The following is a 24712-nucleotide window of genomic DNA, read 5'->3' on the forward strand; positions in this document are numbered from 1 at the left end:
GCTTGTCTGCAAGAGGCTACGCCTGCCATCGCACCCACACTTCCAGGGAATAAGTCCCATGGACTATACTGGGGCTTACTTCTGAGTAGGCATGCACAGGATTGGGTTCTGAATACGACCTGGCTCCAGCTGCAAAGAAAGTAGGTCAGGCAGGCCCGTAGCCAGGATTCTAGAGGGGGGGCGACTGTTTTTTCAAGGGGGGCAATGACGTCAGGGATCTCTACTGGTGGGCAAAATGCAAGGATCAGTCTGGAGAAACATCAAAGACCGAAACTCCCCAAATTTCATGAAGAGAAAATAATGTGGATTTTTTTTTGAAAGATGCATTCATTAGCTGTCAAGCAAGGTAGCAATAATGTGCATAGAATAAATGCATCTCTGCATGTCATGGAAAATGCATTGCCTACATAGAAATAACATGCAACATCTCCTTTCATTTACACAACAGTGCAATACACAGGCCTGCAACCCTGCAAAAGTAAAACATATCACTGTGACCCAGGTAGTATTTACTTGTATTGAAAGTGCCTGTTTAACACCGATATAATGCCTATCTAGCGCCTATGCAACACCTGTCTAGCACCTATATAACGCCTATCTGGCACCTATATAGCGCCTATCTAGCACCTATCTAACATCTATTTAGCGCCTATGCAACACCTATCTAGCACCTATATAGCGCCTATCTAGCACCTATATAATGCCTATCTGGCACCTATATAGCGCCTATCAAGCGCCTACAGAACACCTATCAAGTGCCTACATAACATCTATCTGTCTAGCACCTATATAACGCCTATCTGGCACCTATATAGCGCCTATCTAGCACCTATCTAACATCTATTTAGCGCCTATGCAACACCTATCTAGCACCTATATAGCGCCTATCTAGCACCTATATAATGCCTATCTGGCACCTATATAGCGCCTATCAAGCGCCTACAGAACACCTATCAAGTGCCTACATAACATCTATCTATCACCTACATAACACCTAACACCTATCTAGCACCTACATAATACCTATCGAGCACCTCTCTAGCACCTACATAACACCCATCTAGCGCCTATCTAGCACCTACACAACACCTATCTAGTGCCTACATAACGCCTACATAACACCTATCTAGTGCCTACATAACACCCATCTAGCGCCTATCTAGCACCTACACAACACCTATCTAGTGCCTACATAACGCCTACATAACACCTATCTAGTGCCTACATAACACCTATCTAGCGCCTACATAGCACCTACATAACACCTACATAACACCTATCTAGCGCCTATCAAGCACCTACCTAGCGCCTACATAACACCTATATAGCACCTATCTAACACCTAAATAGTACCTATCTTAGGCCCCATCTAGTACCTACACAACACCTATTTAACACCTATATAGTGCCTATGCAACACCTCTCTAGCACCTATATAGTGTCTTTCTAACACCTATATAACGCCTATTTGGCACCTATCTAGCGCCTATCCAGCACCTATCTAACACCTATCTAGTGCCTATATAGCACCTACCTATCTAGCACCTTTATAGTGCCTATTTAACACCTATATAACGCCTATCAGGCACCTATCTAGCACCTAACACCTATCGAACACCTATCTGGGATCTATCTAACACCTATATGGCACCTATATACTACCTAGCTAGCACCTATATAGTACCTATCTAACGCCTATCTGGCACCTATTTAGCACCTATTTGGCATCTATCTAACGCCTATAGAGCGCCTATATAACACCTATATAATGCCTATCTAGCACCTATATAGTACCTATCTAGTCCCTATAGCACCTACATAACACCTATTTAACGCCTATATTACATAACACCTATCTTAACACCTAGCGCCTATATAGCACCTATATAATGCCTATCTAGCACCTATATAGCACCTGCCTAGCTCCTATCAATCACCTATATAAAGCTATATAGCGCCTTAGCACCTATATAACATTTGTCGATGACACATTGCTGATGCATTGATACATATTAAAATAAAATTTATTTGCTTTACATAAAAGCACGAGGAAAAATATGCTAGTCAAATACAGTAATGCCACTGGAACACTAGTTTTTTTAGCACTAGTTTTAGAGCACTACCTTCAGAGCCCAGGTCAACCAGGCAGGTAGACCTGGGCTCTCCACTTGGAGCCCAGGTTTACCTGCTGTGTAGACCTGGGCTCATCAGCCTGGGAAGGCAGCTCATCTAAGAGAAGGAAAACTCTGATCCCAAACCTCCACTGCCTTGTGGCTACATCCAGTTATGGAAAAGGCTTCAGGAGTCAACCTCAAGGCAAAATCCGGAGCCGGAGTCCCTGAGGCAGTTCATGGCTGAACACAGTCCCGTTCTGGCAACTCCTGCGATGCCGCTGGAACCAACCGTATTGGCCTCTGCCTTTCCATTGGACCATTCCAGCGACGTGGAGAGGGGGGATTTGCTGCAAGGGTAACAGCCTATCCTCCATACCTGCTTTACCCAGGCTTCGCGCACTGGAAATGACACTCCAACTTCGCCATATGGCGTCGGCACAACACAGGAAGCAGCAGTTTACTGGTTATAAGTCTTCGCTCGATTGGCGTAGAGCGTGACGCCAGGGGCTGCTTCTGACTGTGGGAGAGATCATTAGGGACAGACTGCACTTGCTCCCAGTGTGGAAGGGATTGTCACTCCCGAATCGGCCTTTTCAGCCACACTAGACGCTGTTCCAGAACCACCATTCAGAGCGCAATACCAGTCTTTCGAGAGTGAAGGTTGCCTACTAGACCTGGGCTCCTGCTTGAGCTGATCACTTCTGTGGACATTTGCTGGGCAGGCAGACCTGGGTCTGGGCTCCCACCTGGACTTAGAGGCCTGCTTGGGTAGACCTGGGCTCCTGATTGAGCTTATAGCCTATATAAGAAGAGCCCTGCTGAATCAGGCCATAGGCCCATCTAGTCCAGCTTTCTGTATCTCACAGTGACCCACCAAATTCTTCAGGGAGCACAAAAGTCAACAAGACACAACCTGCATCCTGGTGTCCTCTCCTGCATCTGGCATTGAGGTAGCTTACTCCTAAAATCAGGAGTTTGCATATACCCAGGGCTTTTTTTCTAATGGAACGCAGGGGGACGGAGTTCCGGCACCTTTTTGCAGGGGCCCCTCCCCTTTGGAGGCATTCCAGGAGGGGGGGGAGCAAAATAGAGGCATTTGCTGGGCGGGTGCTGGGGGGTGAAGGGTGAGCAGGCACCTGGCCCCTGCCTGACCGCACAACTACCCCCTCCTGCCCCATCTCCAAGCTCTTGCCTGAGCCCAGCCTGCCTCCCCTCCCCCCGCGCTCTGCTTTCCAGCGCAGCTTCCAAGCTGGTGGAGGGCGCAGGGGACACGCACCGACACCGAGGAGGACGGACAGTCAGTCAGGGAGACAGGCTGCAGCACCCACGGAACGCCCAGGTACTGGCTTGGTGGAGGAGGAGGGGAAGGAAGCTGGCTGGTGCAGCCCGGTGCCAATCTGCAGCACGAGCCTAGGCGTGTCTACTCAGAAGTATGTCTCATTGTGCTCAATGGGGCTTGCTCCTGGGAAAGGGTGCATAGCCTTGCAGCCTGAGAGCCCAAGCATGTCTTCTCAGAAGTAAGTTCCATTGTGTTCAATGGGGCTTACTCCCAAGGAAAGTGTCATAGCCTTGCAGCCTGAGTAGACAGGCAGAGAAAGAGCTCTGAGGCTGCAGTCCTCTCCACACTTTCCTGGGAGGAAGCCCCACTGCCTCTAGTGGGACTGACTTCTGAGTAGACAGGCACAGGATTGGGCCCTGAAGCTGCCATCCTGTCCACAGTAAGCCCCATTCACTAAAGTGGACTTCTGAGTAGACATGCATAGGATTGGGCTCTTAGGCTGCAATCCTAGGCACTTTCCTGGGAGTAAGCTCCATTGACTAGACTTACTTCAGAGTAGACATACCTAGGATTGGGCTCTTAATCCTGGCAGAGATATATATCTGCACCCGTTTTCACATGCTAAGGGCAGGTGAAAAAGGGATTCTACGTGTGTACAACGTGCTGTCCAGCCTTGCCAGAGATCCTCCTCGTCCTTCCCCCACAAGCATGCCCTCCGCCAGCCAGCGTTTGCAGCTCCTCTCCAGCAATGCACAGCAGCTGCTCAGGGCAGCAGAGAACATACAATTGCATGCCAAGTGCCTTCCCAAAGACACAGAGTATTCTGATACCTGAATTAAACCATATTTAATCGCTTGTTTGCAAATATAGTTGTTTCTATGTGCACCTAAGGACCCCTCTCGTGTAAGAATTCCTTTTTTGTTCTTACTCCCACAGTTGCTTAGAGTAATTTTACTACATGGAACTCGTGTAAGCCATTTTTCAGAATCCATTCACTGCTTCCTCTCCTCAAAGTAGTGCCACACTACATACTACACGCTACAAGTGCACCTGTACAGTATTTTTCCCCATGTGTAGAAAAAGTAGCTGGGGAGAAGGGGATGTGGAGATTGACAGCCCAATCCTAGGCATGTCTACTCAGAAGTAAGTTCATCTTTAGGGGGGAAGCACATAAAAATATTTTATTTCTCCAATAAAAAATGGTTTAAAAATAAATAAATAAATAAATAAATAAATAAATAAAAGATTAACAAGTTGTGAGTTCCTGCACCTTTTTATTTACAAAAAAAGCACTGCATATACCTATCATGATCTGTAACCTGTGATGGACTTTCCTCCAGAGATTTGTCCAATCCCCTCTTAAAGCAAGTTGCCATCACCACTTCCTGTGGCAAGGAGTTCCGCAGACTAATTACCCCTCACAGCAGCCCCAGCACAGCCAGGACCACGGGCGCCCGGGGAGGCTCTTCAAGCCAGGGACAGCCACTGTTGGGCAGCTGGGCGCCCCCCCCCCCGTTGCCTGGCTAGATCCTGCTCCGACGAAACAGAGCCAGAAAGGGGCTGTCACTGATGTGCAGACATTTAAGAATGTGGCGTAGCTGGAGGGCCTGATCCAGTGGGGCTGTTCTTATGAGGGGGCTGCGGGGAGACTCCCCGCAGGACTGACTGCTTTGCCCCCCCTCCAGCTACGCCACTGGCGCGGTGCTCCGGAGTGACTCCGCTTTGCCTTTGCCGCCGCCACGTGGCCGGAGGAGGAAGGAGAGCCTCGTCGCTCCCGCGAAAGGGTGTCGCCTCCTCTCCCCACCCGCATTCCGGCCTCCTGATTCAGAGCGAGGGGCGGCGAGCTCCGAGATCGGGCCCGCTCTGACTGCTGCTACCCGCAGAGGCGAGGAAGAGGAAGCGAGGCGAAACTCCTGCCCTGCGCGAAGTGGGCGCCTCTTTGCACGGGAAACCGCCCGTGGTACAGTCCTGAGCTGGTAGAATAGGCTGTACCACTTGAAACTGTTGGGGGGCACTCAGGTTTTTTTTTTAAAAGCTCTCTTGTGTAAAGTCTCCTTGCAAAGAGAAAGCTAGTACGAAAGGAGCGCGCCGAGCTAGAGCCTCCTTGGTGAGCTAGACTTCTGTCTGCGGGGAGAGCACTCAAAAAATGCCGCTTCCCACCTGCACGTTTGAATGGCCGGTCCTCCTCCCGCTCCCTGGAGGGAGGGGCGAGTGGCGGGCCGGGGCGTCTCGCTATCCTTTCTGAACGGGGGGAGTAGCTGCTCCAGCCCTCGCTCTCCTTCCCCGATCCCGGGCAGCACTTGGCCCAGGCACCAGGGACATGCGGTGGCTGGGGAGTCAGGTGAGGCAGAGCCTCCCCGCCGTAGTCCCTTTCAAGCAGTAGTCCTAGTCCTACGGAGTGGAGGCTCTGCCTCACCTGCCTCCCCGCCACCTCACGTCCTTGTGCCTACTGCCTCGGCCACGAAATGGTGCCGACGTCGCACTGCCCTGATCCCTCCAGCGGTGGAGCCTCGCGTGATCCCCGCACACGCGTGGACAGTGGAGGACACGCGTCCCGTGTTTGCAGGCGAAAGTGCGCAGAGAGCAGCCCGGGCAGGGCAGGCCCCGTCTCGACCACCCGGGGGGATGCGCGGGGCGGGGAATCGGGACTCTTGCCGGCTCCTCTCCGCTGGCAACACTGTAGCAGGCACTTGAGAACAAGCTTCCGAAGCGGCAGAGTTGCCAACTTCTTTTCCTGGCAGGGCTCCTGTGCCTTTTAACAGTGTGGCTGGGATGGCAGGCGGGAATTAAACCGGTGCAGCTTTCCCTGGGGGAGCTTCACCGGCCGGACTGCTACACCAGTGTAGACGCGGAGTAAACCTGCTGGGGGAGGGAGGCGCTAGGACCCGATGGGCATCTCCGGCCCGCCCCGCCGCAGTGACTCGCTCGGGCGTGGTGGATCCCGCAGTGGCTCTGCTGCCGGAGATCCGCCCGCGGCAGAAGCAGCCCCGAAGCGGCCTCTTTTAGCAGGTAATCGGGAGGGGTGCAAGCCAAGCAGGGCGGTGGACCGAGCCCGGGGGGCTCTTTTCCTGGCAGGGGATTCTGCCTGGCTGGTAGATCCCTGGATCTATTCGAGGAGTCCCGGCTTCTGCGGAGATCTACTTCCTCCTCGATCGGGCCTTCCTCGCTGCTCGCGCCTCCTCCTCCTCCTCGCTGCTCCCTCTCTGGTTTCTCCTTTCTGGACTCTGAAATGCTTTCCACGCGCCTTGTGCCCCCCCCAGTGGATCTTCTAGGCGCACTGGATCTTTCCTTCTCCACCCGCCCCTTTCCGCTTTGTGATCCACTCTTTAGTGGATCACCCCTCCTTGGAGACCTCTCTAAGTTCACTTAAAGACTGTCTTCTTCATCCTTTCGCAACCCCGGAGTAGATCCTTTGGGATCTGCTTTCCTCTTGGTTCATTTTTCATTCCATGACCCCCTCCCTTTGCTTTGGGTTCCTTCTGTGATCTTCTAGATCTCGTCAGCCTCTCTCTGTCTGCACCATAGATCTCTCTCGATTCCTAGACTGATTATTCTCTATACGCGATCCCTTTCTTTCCCAGAACTCAGTGAGGCTCCCCACAAAACTTAGTGCTTTGCACCCACTGTAGCTACACCACTGGTTCTGGCTCCTCCCCACCTGGCTGACAGGCACCTCATCCCTCCCTGACCGCTCCTGGAGGATCTGACCCAGTGGTCCCACAACCTGTGCCCACTGGGGGCTCTAAAGCAGTGTCTGTCCAGAGGCAGGGACCAGGATTCCAGAGTTCTGTTCTAGGGCTGGCTTTGGGAATAATTCCTAGGGAGAGCAAGGAGGACTGAATCTGTGATTTATATTATTCTTGTGGGTCCAGGGACCTGCTAGCCCCATACCCAGGGCTGGCTGGAGGCATGGCAAATGCTGCCCCCCTTACTGGATGCTGTGCCAGCTTCTGCTCCTCCCACAGGCCAATGCTCTAGCTCAGCAGTCCTCTCCCCTCCCCTCCCCATTTCCTCTTCCTCTCTGCCCCCCTCTTCCTGTTCCAAACAATGAAGGAAAAGGAGGAGTAGTGGAAGCAAGCAGGTGGCAGAAATGGGGTGCCCTTCCTCCACTAGTCTGCTGCCTGATGCAGCCACTTCAGCTGGCCTCTGTGGTGGGCCGGCCTTGCCCATTTCCCTTTCGAACCAGAAAACGGCAGAATTGAGAGTGATTTCCTGTTAAACTTGTTTTAGGAACCATCAGTAGCGACTGTGTTTTTAGCCAGCTAAACCATCTGATGCTTGTCGTTCTTCCTGCTCCATGCTCTGTGTGTATTTAACTAGGCCCAGCATGTTCTTTGTCCACACATGTCTTTGTGGCAGAGAGATTCATTGTTCCAACGGACTGCTTCCTTGTAGCATTTGCCTAGTTACACCACACTCCCTTGTAACAACTGAACTAGCTGGGACCCCACTGTCATGAGGGCCTGGGGTTATGCCCCTGACTCAAAGCATGTCCTGGGCACCTTCCGTCTGGAGTTATGGGCACCTGGAAACACTGAAGTTACTAAGAGAGACACCCCTGCCGGTCCAGAAATACAATAAGATACATGGAGATGTCACGTTCTCCTTCTCCACTGCTGGTGTCTGCATTTGGGAACCCCTTCCTGACAGCTGGGTGGTCAATAGTTAATAAGGGAAAGCAAGAAAGAATAGAATGAGGAACAAAGGCATATAAAGCAATAGCAGTCGGAGCAAGTGAAAGAAAGAAAATAATGTGTGAAATCTAAGTCGCAACTTGTGTGATGTTGTATCCATTTTCTCTCTCCCCAACAGACCACCAGCAACAGACCTCCTTCCTAACAACTTTTGAAAATGTTTCTCGTCAAAAACTTCCTTGGAGGAGGAGGCGGCGGCGGCGGTGGCGGTGGGGGCGGAAACATCAACATAGGCAATGTCATTGGTGGATTTTTAAGCGGCGGAGGGGGAGGTGGAGGCGGCAGCGGTGGTGGAGGAGGAGCCATGGGAATCTTGGGCGGAGTCATCAGCGCCATCAGGTTAGTTTGCTGCCTTGCGGTGTAACCATCTTGTATCATCTACATCAGGGGTCTCTAAACTTTTTGGCTGAAGGGCCGCATCAAGTATCTGGCACAATGTCAAGGGCCGGGAAAAAAAATTAAATATAAAAATTGAATATATTAGAGATGGAACTTAGATGAATGAATGGATGGGCTCAAATGTCCAGGATTTCTCCAGGCACCAACACAGCCCAAGAAATAAAACACACACTTAAATGGACCCCCATTTCCCCACCCCACAAACACAACTCTGGTTGTGTTTGGTCAAGTGGGCCAGAGGCTCTCAGGGGGCCAGAGACTGGTCGCAGGCCGGATAGAGGTTCTCTGCGGGCCGCATCTGGCCCCTGGGCCGGGGTTTGGAGACCCCTGAGCTACATCTACATTGCCTGTCTGGTCACCTCTGGTGAGTAAAAATTGACCTCCAGGTGACCAGACAAGCTTCTGAAACTGCAAAAGGAGCTGGGAGTTCATTTTCTTTCAGGCGGTTGATGTGCCAGAAATGACTGACTTGGGTTAGCATAGACAGGTAAGGATTCTTGTGGGCTAGTAATTTGTGGATCTGTTTGTGGGCTGTGTAGGAAATCCTGTGTATCAGCCTGAAATTGTTTAGGTGTTGGATGGCCCAGCCAGATCAATGCTTTCACCCCTTAGAGTTTGGGGATTCTCCAGGTCAAAACCTGGTGGGTGTTTTCAAATTCCACAGCAAGGAGCTGTGATCTTGGGGTTGCTGAGACAGGGGAAGAAGACCTATTTTCAGGGATGCGTTTTGGGCAGGGTTCAACCTCAGAAACTGTTTTCAGCCCTAGAAATGTGAAGTAGTCAGAGATGGCCGCTGGGCATGTTCAGAATGCCTTCCCCTAGTGGTGTTGCTAGGGCGGTGTATAGGGGGTGCTGGCTGCACTGGGTGACACTCACAAGGAGGGCTGACACCATTACTTGCCAAAAAAATTTAAATCTTGTTATTTTTTAAAATAATACCATCATGTTATTCAATCGATGTGTAATTTCATGCAGAATGCAATGAAACAAACCGCGTTGAAATAGCTCTATTCTATGAAAAGGTATAGCCGAAAATCCAGCGGGGGCAGGGCAATGGCACATCACAATGCCCACCGTCCAGGGCATCGCCTTGCCCACTGCATGGGAGGAGGTCCATCCTATGGGTGATGTGCTGGCCTCCTGCACCAGATGACACAAGCCCTAGTGACACCACTGCTTTCCCCATTGTTGCACACTTCCCATATTTGGGATTATGCGGTGATGAGGCCTGAGCAGCCTTGCAAGCTCTAACTCTGTCCAGCCCAGTGAGCAAGAGTGGATGGAAGAAAGTCCTGAGTTTCACCCGAGGCTTCTCCTCTGCTGGGAGGTGTTTTATTTGAAGGCCAGGGCCCTGCCTTGCCCCGCATGGCTTGCAGGGATGGGCCGGCAGGTCTACATTTCTGAAACCCTCCACCTTGCTTTTGTTTACTGTCAAACTGGTTTGTTCGCAGAGAGAAGCCTGCAGGAGCCTCGGAGACCAGCAAACATGCCCGAGCATCTAGCCTGAAACTTGGGTCTTCTCTTCCACTGCTAGAGTTCTGGTTATAAAACTGGCCCACCCTGGGGTTTCATGGAGCCCCCCCCCCCACACTGACAGTACTTATTCCTGTAGGAAGAGTTTAATGGGTTATTGATTCTCTTGAGATAAATCAATTGACAGTATCAATACATACTTTAATGAAAGTATCAGTTGATTGGAAACATTCTAGCTTTTGTGGTCAGTATAACTATCTTTACAATTAAAGTTGTCCGGGTTTTGGTCTCGAAACCTATACAATTTTAATTGTTGCTACTGATTCAAGTACCTTGCGGGGATGCTGGTAAAGATATGCTTTAGACAGACTTAACTGTTTGATAATATTTATCTGCTCAGTAAACGAAATATACAATGGTCCATCTTTGTATGTGGGTTCAACATCTGCGGGTTTGAGCATCCATGAATGCTGATCCTGTGTCATGAAGGGCTTCCTGGATATGACCAAAAGCCACTTCTAGTTTGCTCCAGTGGCTTCCAGTCACATCCAGGTGGTGTTCTGAGGCACAGGGAGGCCTGGTGCCTCAGAATACCTCCTGGACGTGACCATAAGTGCAAACTGAAAGTGGCATCTGGTCATGTCTGGGAGGCCATCTGAGGAAGCTGGCCAGCCGGTGTGACCTCTGGAGGGGCAGGTGTGACCCGGTGAGTAATTTTGGTGCCATGCCACTGCCCCCCTCGGATTTTGGTATCTGCAGGGGTCCTGGAACGGATCCCCTGGGAATGCCAACGGCCCACTGTATACATGTTTCTTTCCTGTTCAGATGCCCTACCAGGGGGTAGCCCTCATTGCTTTCTCTGGGTGTGCAAGGTAACTGCCTGCAAGGAATATAGGAGCTTTTAAGACCTTGATGGTGGCAGGGAGCCACTTCCAAAGAAATAATCACTGCTAACTTTTCTCCTCTCTTTTTCTGCAACAGTGAAGCGGCCGCTCAGTATAATCCGGAACCACCGGTAAGTCATTTGCTTACCTTGGAACAGTTGAAAGCACTTTCCTTTTGAGTTCTGTGGTTCTGAACGCTGCTTGCCCTGGAGACAGGACACTGGGCTATGCAATCTGCAGGTCCACCACACTCAAGCAGGGAGTGTGATTGCAATGCCCTGGAATTCTTCCAGGAGCACAAGAGCATTGTCACAATCATGAAGGCTTCAGAGGTTAAAACCAGCACCTTGCAGTCAGCTTGGCAGCACGTTGGCAACCCAGGGCCACCTGGCTCAAGGCAGACTGAATATTTTTTTTTTTTCTCCACGTTTCTACCACATTACCGCCCTTCCTCCAAGGAGCTAAGGGGGGTGTACATGGTTCCTCCCCTTCTTTTGTCCTCACAACAACCCTGTGAGGTGGGTGAGGCTGGTCCAAAGCCACCCAGGAAGCTTCATGGCTGAGTGGGGATTTGAACCTGGATCTTCCAGGTCTGTGTCGAACTCCCAAACCATTACACCATTCTAGCTCCTTCTTTGTGTGCACCTTCCCACACGGATGAGGAGACATGTGCCTGCATTCTGTTCCAGCTGAAGTTTTGATGTGTAGAAAACCGTCATGTCAGTATTTTAAAGTGCTGCAGCTAAACAGACGAGCTCAGTGCCTTATAAGGTGGCCCTTGCAACAGAATCGACAGCTGCTGTGTGGGGGGGGGCAAGTCTTCTAAGCAGCTGGGACCTTGCTGTGCTCTTGCTTGCAGCCCATTCACTCTCCCCCTCCTTTTAAGTCTCCTTAATAAGTCTCTTGCTGTTCCTTCCTCGTCCCAGCCTCCTCGTTCGCACTTTTCCAACATCGAAGCCAACGAGAGCGAGGAAGTTCGGCAGTTCCGGAGACTCTTCTCACAGCTGGCAGGAGATGTGAGTGTTTTGCCTCTGTCTGGTGTCCTTCCCCTAAAGATTGAGGACTAGCCTGACTGGGGGTAGGGGGGCTGATAGCAGTAGATTTCATTGTATAATAAAATTTGCACCATTCCATGTTTATCCGAACATTTTGATGTTTATTAATTTTGGGGTGAGGTTTTCAAAAATTGCTGCTATGTGTTGGCATAGCATCAATAAATTAGTCCTAGTTTACGCTATGCAGTTGTATTAGACAAGGTGTCCTGCAGTGCATTAGGCCAGGGTTGCTTGAACCCCAGCCAGATCAGGGGTTTGGTTGAATCCATCCACCTGGTGAGCCATCCTTACTGTTCCACCTGGGCACTGAGTTCAGTCCTCTTCAATTGGGACAGGGATGCTCTGGGCAGTTGTGTCTGCCTGGATGTCCTGTCACACGGCCTTCTGGAATGCTGGGCAGCAGATGACTGCCCAGAGTGTCCCTGCCTCTCAATTGTGGAGGCCTGAACGTGGTGCCCAGGTGGAATGGAAAGATGCAGTCTGAACGGGGATCACATTTCCGTTGCACAGCCAGTGACAAGTTTGGTTATCGCCGCATTAGGCGATAGGATAGATACAAATATGAATAAATACAAAATCTTAAATACAAAATTTAAGATAGCTAAAAAAGTTTTGATGATACTAAAAAAAAACAAACCCTAAAATTACTGTTGGAATCAGCACATCTGAATTGTATAAGAGACATTAAAAATTCAACATAAACCATTTTTATGTTACACAGTGTTATCATTACATCATGTATGTACGTGGTGCTTGACAAAGAACAGGAGGATAGGTACATAAGAACATAAGAACAGCCCCACTGGATCAGGCCACAGGCCCATCTAGTCCAGCTTCCTGTATCTCACAGCGGCCCACCAAATGCCCCAGGGAGCACACCAGATAACAAGAGACCTCATCCTGGTGCCCTCCCTTGCATCTGGCATTCTGACATAGCCCATTTCTAAAATCAGGAGGTTGCGCATACACATCATGGCTTGTACCCCATAATAGATTTTTCCTCCAGAAACTTGTCCAATCCCTTTTTAAAGGCATCCAGGCTAGATGCCATCACCACATCCTGTGGCAGGAGGTCCCTGTCTTGAGGCGCTTGCAATCTGGACAGATGAAGAAGGAGCTGTATGCAAGATAGAGTCAGTCTCACATTGCATTTTCAGAATAGGCGTCAGGTCCGAGCCTCCTTTTACGCAATGCAGCCTATAACAATCTCTGGTTTCTCTGTTAGGATATGGAAGTCAGTGCTTCAGAGTTGATGAACATCCTCAACAAAGTGGTCACCAGACGTAAGTGGATGACATTTTTTCCTTTGGGGTCTGTAGGGATGGAGCTGTGTGGACCTTTTCACATTCCAGCTCAAGGAGCTCCAGTTTCTACCTTTGAAATAAAATTACATGCTGTAAACAAGACCAGTATCCCCGTTGGCTTGTTTTGTGGGATCTGCCCTGTTTCAGAGATTAAAACTGTGTGTTGTTTTCTGGTTGCTCTTCTCGCTCATAGTCCTGGTGGGGAAGTCTAAGTCTGCCCTTTTCTGATTTCTAGATCCAGACTTGAAGACGGACGGGTTTGGCATCGACACCTGCCGTAGCATGGTGGCTGTCATGGACGTATCCTCTTGCCCAGGCCCTGTGGTTGGCTTCCCCTTGGCTGCTCTGTTTACTTAACATACTACTTTCCTCATCCCATCAGTTGCAGAAATGCCAGCCTTAGCCAGTATTATTGTAGCCAGGGGTGTCCGCGACTGGGCCTCTCTGTGGCTCCCCACCCATAACCGGAGGCCTTGCGCCCTGCTTCAGTAGTGGGTTAGGGCTGTGCCAGGGTTGGGGCAGAAATGTGGATTTGTTTGGGCTTTTTCCCCTTGACCACACCCCATGCAGAGTGACACAACTGGAAAGCTGGGCTTTGAAGAGTTCAAGTATCTCTGGACCAACATCAAGAAGTGGCAGGTACTGAAACTGTGGCCTGGTGCTTCCTGGTGCTTGCATTTAGAGTACCCTGGATTTGGCAGAGGGTGTCCCAGAGGATTGTGATGACCAGGCAAAAGCATCTGGGGGTAGAGAAGTGCTTTCTCTGTGGCCTGCCCTGTTAGCAACTAGCATTACAACCACTTTCTTCTCATTTTTGTTCTTGCTTGCCATCAGTGTATCTACAAACAGTACGATGCAGACCGATCTGGAACCATCGGCAGCAATGAACTCCCAGGAGCCTTTGAAGCTGCAGGTAAGGAGCACAGGTGAAGGAAGACTGAGTGAGGGAGGAAAGGGGGTGACTCTCTTGCATTGTGGATAAGGTTGTGTAAGAGCTTGTAGAGCAGGGTGTGTAGGCCTCGAACAAGAGCTCCCCACAATCAGGCGTTGACTCCTTACCTTCCATGAAACTAACGCTCTACTCTGACTACCTGTCTGAACTCTGTGGCTCAGAGCCACAAGCTGTGGTCCCAGCCTGCCTGGGCACTGTCAACTGACCCTCAAGCACCAATCCCAGCCAACCAGACCCTCGAAAGCCCTCTGCCTCAAAGCTTGGGCTACAGTCAGGAACCATGTTGATGGAGCTTGTGGGTTTGGTGGCCTGTGTGAACCACTGCAGCCGAGGGAGGATGGGCGTTCAGGAGGCTGCGCGGCCAACAATAATCAGATACCAACCAATCTGATATCTGGTTTCTTTTTTGGGGGTGTTTGCGGAGTTGCTGCAGCTGCTGAAACCTTTGAATCGGTGCCTGTTTTGTGACCTGTCCTCTTCACTCCTCCCACAGGCTTCAAGCTCAACCAACAGTTGTACAGCATGATTGTGCGCAGATATTCAGATGAGAACGGGAACATGGACTTCGACAATTTCATCAGCTGCCTGGTGCGCCTGGATGCCATGTTTCGTAAGTGCTGGCAGCCAGAACTTTTCCCGTAAAACTCTGGTGAGCAACGCTTGCCAGAGATGGCGGGCCAGGCACTGAACCCAGGACCTTCCACTTGCAAGCCACATCTTCTCCAGGAGCCACTGGAGAAGTCACTGACTCTTGTAGTAACCCATCTGTTCCCCCATTGTGACTGATCCTCCAGGGAGGATTTGTTCCACCTCCCCATGCTTTTGATGGCTCCAGGCAGAGGTGTGAGTGCCCAGGATAATGACATCACCGTCATGTGACCATTACCAGGTTCTCCCTAGAGAGGAAGGAGCAATCATTGCAGTAGCTTTGCACCCCACATACCTTTTCCTTCAAGGGGAGAAGCAACCGGGGGGGGGGGTGAATCCAGCACAACAAGGGCTCCCTCCTCTGGGGGGAACCCAGAAGTGACTGCCTTGTACTGACTGTTCCCCTTGAAGGAGAAGAATGGGGACGTGAATCCGCCAGCAGTTCCTCCATAACTAGGGCATGTACCCTCAGGCTCCGCCCTAATTACTCCTCTGGTTCAGACAAACTTTGGCCAAACAAGGAATGGATCTCCTGACTCCAAGACCCATATCTTGTCAATGGCAGAGCCACTACCACCCCCTTTAACATTCCTTCTTTTTGCAGGTGCCTTCAAATCTCTGGATAGAGACGGCAGTGGACAGATCCGCGTCACTCTGAAGGAGGTGAGAGGGATTCCTGTCTCTTATTGCCTCAAGGCTGCAGATTGAGACATGAAAGTCTAAGGGCAGTTTGGAAGGGTCCAGTGATTCCTGGGGCAGGAAGGAGACTTCTCAGTTGAACGTTTGAAAGAGAGGAGCTTCTTCAGGAAGCAGGCAAAACGCATGCAAATACATTTGCGTCTGTGTTATTTGCCTAAGCTACGCCAGTAGTTTTGAATACCTGGCAGTGCTCCCAGTTGATTTGCCCAAGGAATGCTGGTGTCTCTGCTGTGCAGCCCTCAGTGCCTTGCCAGAGATTCTGTGACATGCTCTAGAGGGACTAGAACCTTGTTTTTTTGTTTATGCTTGCAAGATTTCATATTGTGCCCAACAGGCTGAGTTGAAGCTTGTGGGGTAGCAGGGTAAGTTCTCAATTAAAATAATAATAATAGCAATAAATCAAATTAAGATAAAACAAAGAACAGCAACAATCCAAGAAACAGGATCTGGTGCCTAAAAGCAGGTGGAAAAATACAGTGAACAGAGGACAGTCCTGTGTTACAGGCAAGGGAAGCTTGAAGGGGTGAGTGGAAAAGGGGGCTAGAGTGGACGGGCAGCTGGTGAGATGCAAGGAGTAGGGGTATAAAGGAGATGAGAGTCAGACTGGAGAAAGCTTTGTTGTTGTTTTGAATGAAAACAAGAAGGTTGAAGCTGATGTTCATTATTTGTTCCTCTTTATTATTTGTTGCAGTGGTTGCAGCTCACCATGTATTCCTAAAGAGCTGGCCTGCCAGTGAGACCATGCCTTCTCTGACATCACTGAGCCTGTTCTGGAATGTTCTAGAGTGCTCTGCTACATCTGACTTGCAGATCTCCCTCTGATGCAGGAAGGCCTACGGAATCCTCTTGTTTTTTTTGTTTTTTGTTTTGCTTTCCCCTTTTTCTAACAGCAGAAAGGGACCCTTTTTCCTATTACATTGTTTTGCATATTTTAATCGCCATTAGAAAACTGTGGATATTTTACACTCCCTATTCTAACCCGTTCACTAACACTGCTTTACCTTGGTACAGGATGGGTGTCCTGTGAAAGAGGCTTCCAGTTTGAAGTGGGGTGCTCTGCTTTTTCCCAGCTGGCCCGGCTTCTTCATGATGCCATGTGGTTTCTGTGACTTGCAGAGGTCATGATGGAATCGTTCTCTCTGCACTTGGGGGATGGAGCTACTCACGTGGCCCTCACCCCAAGCAAAACCACGGGAGTTCTGCCCCTTTTGGAGACTTGTGCGGATTGTGATGACTGAGATTGCGATGTGTGTAGTTCTGTGAGAACTGTGCAGCGTGATTGACTTTGGCCACAGCTGACTGACATTGTGATTTCATCTGTGGTGGGGAGGTATGCTGGGGCTGTTGAGATGGGAGTCAAGCTAGATTGAGGCAATGGCAGCCACGTGTGCGGCACCCAGAAGGGAGCTGTCTGCCATTTTCAAAAGGGAAAATGAAACAACTCCCTTTGGTCTCTGCATGGATGTAATTTAAAAAGCAATATAAAGCAATATACTAAGAATTGGGGAAGCCCACCAGGAAATATTTAAATAATATATAGAGGCTTGTGCTTCCTGCTTTTCTGAACGAAAAACACACAGATCTAGTGGTAGCTAGTATAATCCTACCCAAAAGTTAAAAATGTGCTTTTAAGAAAAGTTAATAGCCAAAGCCAGTTTAAAAGAAAATTCAAATACTAGCTCATTGGCACTTGCCTGTGCCATGCAGAGCTCTGACCATTGAACCCACACTGCCTGCAATTTTTGTGCATGCATTTTGAAGGAATAAAGTAAAATAAAAGGAATAAAGACCGATGGTTCTGTATATTGTGCCTTGGATGATTATAAAAAACAAAGTGTTGGCTGGTTTATCTCTAAGACATTTCCTTGAAAATGTGGCTTTGTCTCCCTCTGCAGGCCACAAAACATATTGCTGCTGCATTTTCCCCTCTTGGTTCTTAAGGGTCTTATGAAGGACCGGACTCAGAAGTTGGAGGGGGTCATGAGATCAAGACCCTCCCAGGTGGCACCTGCCCATGTTTAATAGGTTTTCAAGGCAAAATTGAAACTGGAGAAGATGAGGGTCTGGGCTTACATTTTGCTATCTGCCCCCAGGTAGCTGTGATGAACTCTCAAGCTGCAGAGCAGTGGCATAGCTAGAGGGGGTGCAAAGCACAAAATTTTGCAGGGAGCTTTACTGTGGTGCAAGCATAGGCACCTGTTTTTCTCTTGTGGCCCAGAATGGCTCTGAGGCAGAGGGGGAGGGGCCACTTGCACGCTGCGCTGAGGCTTTCTGGAAAACATAGTGCTTTGTACCCCCTCTAGTTACTTCACTGCTGTAGCTAACGAAGGTCAGTGATTTTTGGGAATTATGATGCTGACCTGTGGGGTTCTGCTGGTTGTATCCTGGTGAGAAGCCAATCCAGCAAGAAGGGGTTGGAGTTTCTTTGTTTGGTGGATAAAGAGAATCCTTTCTTTTCCTTTGGGGAGATTTTAATGTAACAAAATGAGAAGGGGTGGGGGTGGTAGAATAGCCAGGCAGGATTGTCACAGTAAGTACTGCAGGTGTTGCAGTGCGCTGTGTAAATGGCCCCTCCCACTCGCCACTGGAGCCAATAGGCAGTGACAGCAACGTGCAGCTGTCTCCGACAGCGAGTGGGAGAGGCTGCTTACATGGCCCATTGTGGCATCTGCAGTACTTACTGCACTGCCGCCCCTCTGGCTGCTGATGGGGGAGGGTGGTGTCTCCTTCAGATTGCAGAGGTTCCTTGGTTTCCTGCTGACATTTCCAGTGTTGGGGTTTGCCTGGAAACATCCCAGCCGCCTGTGTCTCTCTCTTTGGCGCCCACGCTGTTTTCTAAAAGCTCGGTAACAACAAGGACTAAAACATTCCCATACGATAATTGTAATTTCCTCACTTGGGCCTTCCAATCCTCTCCGTTGACTTTGCCGGTCAAAATACGCAGAATCTCTGAGTGCCTTTTGAGATGGGTGAGGCCTTGGTCCCCCTCCATCCTGCCTCTCAGAGTCGCTGACAATATTTTTGTCTACATGCAGACTTTTTTCTCTGCCCCAGAGCACAATTGCTTAGATTTTGAGCCCTTTGAGCCCCACCATCCCCTTATCATCTGGCCTTGAACTCCCTCTGAATTGGCCACAAAAGCTTCAGCCTCGAATGCAGTGGGCACCCACCCTGACAGCTCAACCCAGTCATGCCAGGGGTCTGACTCCTGTTGGCCAGGTTCAGCTATGATACTGGTAGAGACAGTGACCTGATGGGTTGTGGCAAGTGATGCTTATGTGTCAGGATCCCACAGTTTAAAAAAACGATGGGGGGCAGTGGCATAGCTGGAGGGGGTGGAGCGCTCGGGCTGGCAGGGAGCCTCAGCGAGGTGGGCAAGCGGCCCTTCCTTTCGGAGCCATTCCTGGCGGGAGCAAAATGGAGCCATTCGCCTGGAATGGCTCCGAAGGGAGGGGCTGCTTGCCCGCCTCGCTGAGGCTCCCTGCCAGCCTGAGTGCTCCACCCCCTCCAGCTATGCCACCAGGGGGTGAGTTGTAAGAGGGGCTTTGTTGTGTTGGAGCATCTGGTCAGGGCTGGCTGGTTCCCGGAGGCAGGTGGTTTGTGCTCTTGGATGCTTGTTCATTTTCTCTCCTGCTCAAACTCCTAAACAGTCTGGAGTTTGGAGCTTCATGGATAAAGGAGGTAAGTTGACCCACCACAACTTCCACAAGTTGGGACTGTACTTGGATACTGTTTGGGGCTCCTCCTGCCTGCTCAACCTGGACATTTGCAAACAAATAGTTGAGTGCAAAAGACACACAACTCAGAATGGTCTCAGAAGCCTTCCTCCTGTGGAAAAGAATCCGTGAGCAGTCCTGCAGGAGGAAGGCAACCAATGGCATAGCTAGAGGGGGTGCAAAGTGCTAAGTTTAGCGTGCAAGTAACCCCTCCCCCTCAGAGCCATTTCAGGTGGTGGAAGCAAAACAGTTGCATTCGCATCCCTGCAAAACATAGCGCTCTGCACTCCCCCTAGCTACACCACCCTCAGTCTGCTTTGCTTGTCTTTCTCCCCTAAGTTTCAAAGCCCACCAATCTTTCCTGGTAGGGAAGTCTTCCAGCGTTTTCCCCCAGCATCTATGACATCATTTCCTATAGCCTTCTAAACACAGCTAAACACATAAAGTTCTGATCCTTGAGTTTTGTTTGCAGTTCCTTTCCTAATTCCCTTTATCTCACATGATCCACCTTTTTCTCTTTTGCTGTCAGCTCAAAGAAAGTCTTTTGTGCTCTTCCTCCGCCTTTGTCTTGCCTCCCCATCCACCCTTTTCTTGAGGAATAAAAAGCAGTTTATATCTTCGTTACATATTAATTTTGCAGGGAGAGGAGATCCACAGAAGGTGGGCGAAAGGAAGGTTCCAGGGTGGGAGGTGGCAAGGAGTAAACCTGCTGTGCTTTTCAAGAGCAATAATTATACGGTTTGGGGCTGCTGAAGGAATCCTCTCGTATTCAAGGAGAGGAGGAGGAGGGGGCTGGAATTATGGCAGATCATTCCCCCCCCCCACTCTGGGATTCGATTCTCTTTGGTAGGAATGAAACATCAACATGGCAGCAGGGACTGGGGAATACACTTCTGGGGTGTGAAGGCCAAGAGTTCTGTGGGGCCCTGAAGGCGAGCGAGTTTGTTGTGACCTGAATGTCTGCTTTTGCTTTCGAGACCAAAAGGAACAAGATCGCAAGCTGGTGATAAAGCAGGTGGAAATTTTCTTGAATATATTGCAAAAATGTTTATACATTTTTAATATAAAAAAGTAAATACATCAGAAGCAAGAAAGAGCCAGGAGGTGGCTGGAGAGATGACCAAGGACTGCCCAGGGAAGAAAGGGAGGTTGCTGAGAAGCTGAATGAATCATTTGTATGGGAGAGTTCCCTGCAAAAATGACTCACCTCTTGGTCTTGTGAATCCTGGCAGGTCCAAAGAGTGTTTGAAGAAAGCTCTCCCCCAGCCCAGGGTTCATTTTGACCCTGGCCCCTCCTCCCTTTATGTTGGGATTCCCTGGAGCAATGGGAGCAGGTGGCTTTGCCTGGGATTCTATGGGCCCTCTCCCCATTTTCACCCCAAACAATGCCCAACATTCAAGCAGGTGCAAGCCTATTCTTTCCCGCTTTGAGAGGAGCAGAGCAGAAAAGGCAAAAGGATGAATGATCAACTTGAGCACCTGCATGGCTCTGGGTGCCTCTTGGGGGGTCTCTTGTTGATTGCCAGGCTGCAGCAGGTCTGGACTCCAATTCACACCTATTTTGTTGACAGGCCAAAACAAGAAGCAGTGTTGGGCCAGAGGACAAGCAAAGGAAGATTTTTTGAAAGTGACTCAAAGTCTGTAAGCCCGCCCAGCCCCCTGGGAAAAGAAAAATGATGTGCATATTAGATTGAGCTGCAGAATGCAAATTATTGGGGAGGGGGCATACAAAATTGGGGTATTTAGGCTTGTTGTAACCTGGGCTTTGAGCACCAGCCATAATAACTGTATCTCTGATAGCGACACTAAGTGGTGTAGCTAGAGGGGGTGCAAGGCACTAAGTTTGCAGGGAGCTTCTCCGCAACCTGCAAGGAGCCCTCCTTCTCCCCCTCACAGCCAATGCAGGCGGTGGATGCAAAATGGAGATATATGCCTCTGTTTTGCTTCCACTGCCTGGAACGGCTCTGAAAGGGAGGGGCCCTTTTGTCCCAGACTCAGCTGGGACAACCAGCCCTGGCAACTGCCCAAACTGTGCAGGCCTGAGCTGCAAAAACAAAACGGGGGTGGCAGCAACAGCAGCATTACTGCAATTCCCCTCAGGCTGGGCCAGGACCCCCTTCTGGGTCTTACCCCACCACCTGAAGGCCCTCGTAATGCAGCTTTGGAGGAGAGCCTGCTCAGTAGTGTGTTCCGTGGCTGTTCCTCAGCTCACCAGCAGGGGCCTCTCTTGCTTTACTTCAATCTTTTAGGTCACCTGTGCTCAGGTGCGGTCCTGGCTACTTCATCTTTGGGAACCCTCCAGAGTTGTGGAGGAAACAGAGAGACTTGGCTCATATTGGGGGCAGTTTGGAACCTGCTGCCGAGCTCAAATGGATCAGTAGCAGCAGCCAAAGGCTGCATGAAGACACAAGGAGGGGAGTGTCTCCCACCCTTCTTTCATTCAGCACCAAGAGAGAAGCTGACTTGAATCCTTCTGCAAAGCCTTTCTCCTCAATCCCACCCAGGAGACATTTGTTGAATCAGTGGCTCTGTTCCTACAGGGGGAGCTGAAATTACTTGGCAGCAAGGGGAGGGCACTCTGCATATTCTCAGAAGCACTCTCATCTCCAGCAAGCCAGGGGAAAATACTTGCATCAGACCCACACCACATGTAAAGGGAGCACAAAGGCCCTTCCCTGGCTGCTGTTCCCCTGCTGAGTTAATTCTTCACTGTGTATGGTGGCCAACTCTCTGCAGCTAGTCCAGCATCCTCTTTTCACAGTGGCCAACCAGATGCATTTGGAGGTCGATTGCTTCTGCTCATGGACGTTCCACATAGTCATCATGACAAATGTCAGTAATAGACTCCTCCTCCATGAATTTAATCCCCCTTTAAAACCATCAGTTGCCATCATTGCAAGACTTAGTAGTGGGGGCTGGCACTTTGCTCATGCTCAGAGAAACCCTCCAACAAACCTGCAGGGACAGGTCAGAAAGATCTGATCAAATTGCAATCCAGGCCTCTGCAAATGTGTAAGGCCTGTTGCCAAAACAACTTCCATTTTGTCCGTGGAGCAGCTGGAGGAAGAGATCATCCTTGGCTCCTCCCTGGACATTACTTTTTGTTCCTAGTCCCCTCAGTCTTGTACTGTGGCAATGAAAAGGCCCTGAGCATCAGAGCCTACAACTCTTCCATTGGAGGTGCCTCACGTTGCCTCTGCTGTGCATGGTCCTTGTGGCCTGCTTGTGGTCTCTCTCTCTCCCTCCCTCCCATCTCCTGCACAGGGTCAGTCCATCCATGAGACTGACAGAGGAGGGGGAGGTTTGGAGGAGAGGGTGGTCATGGGCAAGAGTATAGGACTGATGGACTAGCTCATCCCTCTCCTCTTCCAATCCATCTCTCTCTTCCCTTTCCAATTCAGGAGCGGCACATAGATAAGAAGGCAAAGCATTTGACAAGCCATCTTAGGCACTTGGAGATTTTGGGCCTGGCCACCAGTTGATGTCACACATCGACCATGGGTTGCCCCAGGGAGATGAATGAAAGAGACCATTGACTGATCAAAAATGGCATTTAGCCAAAGAAGGCCTGTGTCACTTCCAACAAGGGGGTGTGACACACAGTTTGAAGCAGCCAAGAGTCTGGAAACCAACAGACTTGTGGGAGTAGCTTCTGCTAACTCTTCTGCTGGTGTTTTATCCTCAGTTGGCAGCTGTCCAGATGCAACACGTCGCATATCTGATGAAGCTGGCTCTGGACCGCAAAAACATTTCCTTAATAAATTTGTTGCTGCTGTTTATTAAGGTGCCACAAGAAGACAGCGTGTCTGAGGCAAGAAGAGCAGCAAATACGGACAGACATTTATCTAAGTGAGTGTTTGGCAAGCAGATTCCAGATGGAAGATATGATGATTGAGAACATCAGGAGAGCTTGACTGGAACAAGTGAAAGTGAATCTGCCTGGCCCAACAATCCCTTTTCCCCACAAGGGCAAGCCAGAGGCACCTGAGAAATCCTAAAACAGGAGGCAAAGGGGGGGGGGAGAAGCTGCCCCTCCTTTTGCTGCCACTCAGGCCACTGAGTCAGTGTCTACTGCCCCTCCCAGTAGCGTAGATAGAGGGGGTGCAAAGCACTAAGTTTTGCAGGAAGTCTTCCCTTGGCACGCAAGTGCCCCCTCTCCCTCCCCTTTGGAGCCATTCTGGGTAGGGAGAGCAAAACGGAGGCATTTGCCTTGACTGCCCATACACTCCATCCTCCATTTTGCTCTCCCCACCCTAAATGGCTCTGAAGGGAAAAGAAGTTAAGGCCAAGAACTTAGTCTAGTTGCTTTTTAAAAGCACCGGTGGCTAGTGGACACCTGAGCTAGTTTTTCTTCCAGGTCAGGTGCAGAGTTTACCCAGGATGGGTGAGTGATCTTAGAGGGTGGGCTGTCGACTCATGCCAAATGTTGCCTCCTTGAGCTGGCTGTAGCAATTGTTTTCAGCAGGGCACCCTGTGTGGTGCGAGAAGGAGTAGAAGGGCAGCGTAGTGCAGAACTGGCCTCACAGCCAAGAGGGTTAGACTGGATCTCTCCATCTCCCGAGACTCAGGAGGCTCCAAGTCACTCTCTCAGTTCCACTTCTGGGCATGAAAGACCCTTGATCAGTTTCCCAAGATCTTTCCTGGGTTGGCATGAACCAGTCTCGAGGTTACCAAGCAGCATCACCCGATTTCCAAAGATGCCCCGGTTGCCCCGGTTACCAAGACATCTGAGTTGCCGGGTTACCGTGCCAGGTTACCGAGATGCTCCAGTTGCCCAAGTGACAAAGATGCTGGGGATGTACCAAGTCTTTCGAGGTGGACAACCAGCGGCCGTGGGACGGTGCCAGCCACGCAGCCCCACCCCAGGGCGCCTTCAGAGCCCAGGGGCGCCCGGACCCTGCCAGACGAAGAGTCGCCCGGGTTGCCTTCTCCATCCTCCTGGGCTCACGTCAGCAGCACGAGGTTGCCCTGGTAACAGCATCCCCTGGAGGGAGGGAGGGAGGCGGGCTGGGTCCCAGCCCCAGGCTGGCAGCCAATGGGAGGGCGGCTGGCACGGGCGTGGGGCTCGCTGCCCAATGGCACTGCCCCAGAGGTGGGGCGGGGCTGCCCCTAAGCCTGGCAGCTGAGAAGCCCAGCAGAGTCTGCGAGAGGCGGAGGCGCAGGTAAGGTGCTGGGCGCTCCAGCCGGGAGTCTTCTCCGTCCAGCCCGGAGGCAGCCGCGATGCTCCGACGGGGAAGCGGCGTCCCAGCCCCGGGCGCGTCCCGGGCATCGTGCGCCTCTCCCGCCCCGAGGGCGCGCCCGCGCTTCGCCTTCCCGGCTGCTGCAACCTGTTGACGCCGGGCGGGGCTGCGAAGTTCCCGGGATCGTTCTCCGGGGGGGAGGCGTCGGGGGGGGGGAGCAGTGGAGGGGAGGCGGTGGCGTAGCTGGAGGGGGTGCCAGTCACGAAGTTTGCGGGGAGCCTCCCCGCAGCCCCCTCCCCTCCCCAGGCCCGTCGC

At 50.9% G+C, this 24712-nt stretch overlaps 1 protein-coding gene across 1 annotated transcript; it reads left to right on the forward strand.

The window, feature by feature from the left end:
• Positions 1–6319: 6319 nt before the first annotated feature.
• Positions 6320–17304, forward strand: CAPNS1 (calpain small subunit 1). The gene is made up of 11 exons (XM_066638440.1): positions 6320–6402; positions 8206–8426; positions 10941–10974; positions 11770–11859; positions 13124–13181; positions 13438–13502; positions 13773–13841; positions 14037–14115; positions 14648–14764; positions 15407–15465; positions 16193–17304. Exons 2-11 carry the CDS (start codon positions 8245–8247, stop codon positions 16217–16219), a joined length of 780 nt encoding a protein of 259 aa, XP_066494537.1. The 5' UTR covers positions 6320–6402; positions 8206–8244; the 3' UTR covers positions 16220–17304.
• Positions 17305–24712: the final 7408 nt, after the last annotated feature.

The sequence above is a fragment of the Tiliqua scincoides genome, chromosome 10 (genome assembly GCF_035046505.1).
Source record: "Tiliqua scincoides isolate rTilSci1 chromosome 10, rTilSci1.hap2, whole genome shotgun sequence".
NCBI lineage: Eukaryota > Metazoa > Chordata > Lepidosauria > Squamata > Scincidae > Tiliqua > Tiliqua scincoides.

What these genes read in the sequence shown, in the direction of transcription:
- CAPNS1 (XM_066638440.1), top strand. Translation starts at nt 8,245, where the DNA reads ATGTTTCTCGTCAAAAACTTCCTTGGAGGAGGAGGCGGCGGCGGCGGT. An exon ending in GGAGTCATCAGCGCCATCAG is followed by an intron (nt 8,427 to 10,940) that starts GTTAGTTTGCTG and finishes TTTCTGCAACAG; the next exon opens with TGAAGCGGCCGCTCAGTATA. An exon ending in AGGAGCCTTTGAAGCTGCAG is followed by an intron (nt 14,116 to 14,647) that starts GTAAGGAGCACA and finishes CTCCTCCCACAG; the next exon opens with GCTTCAAGCTCAACCAACAG.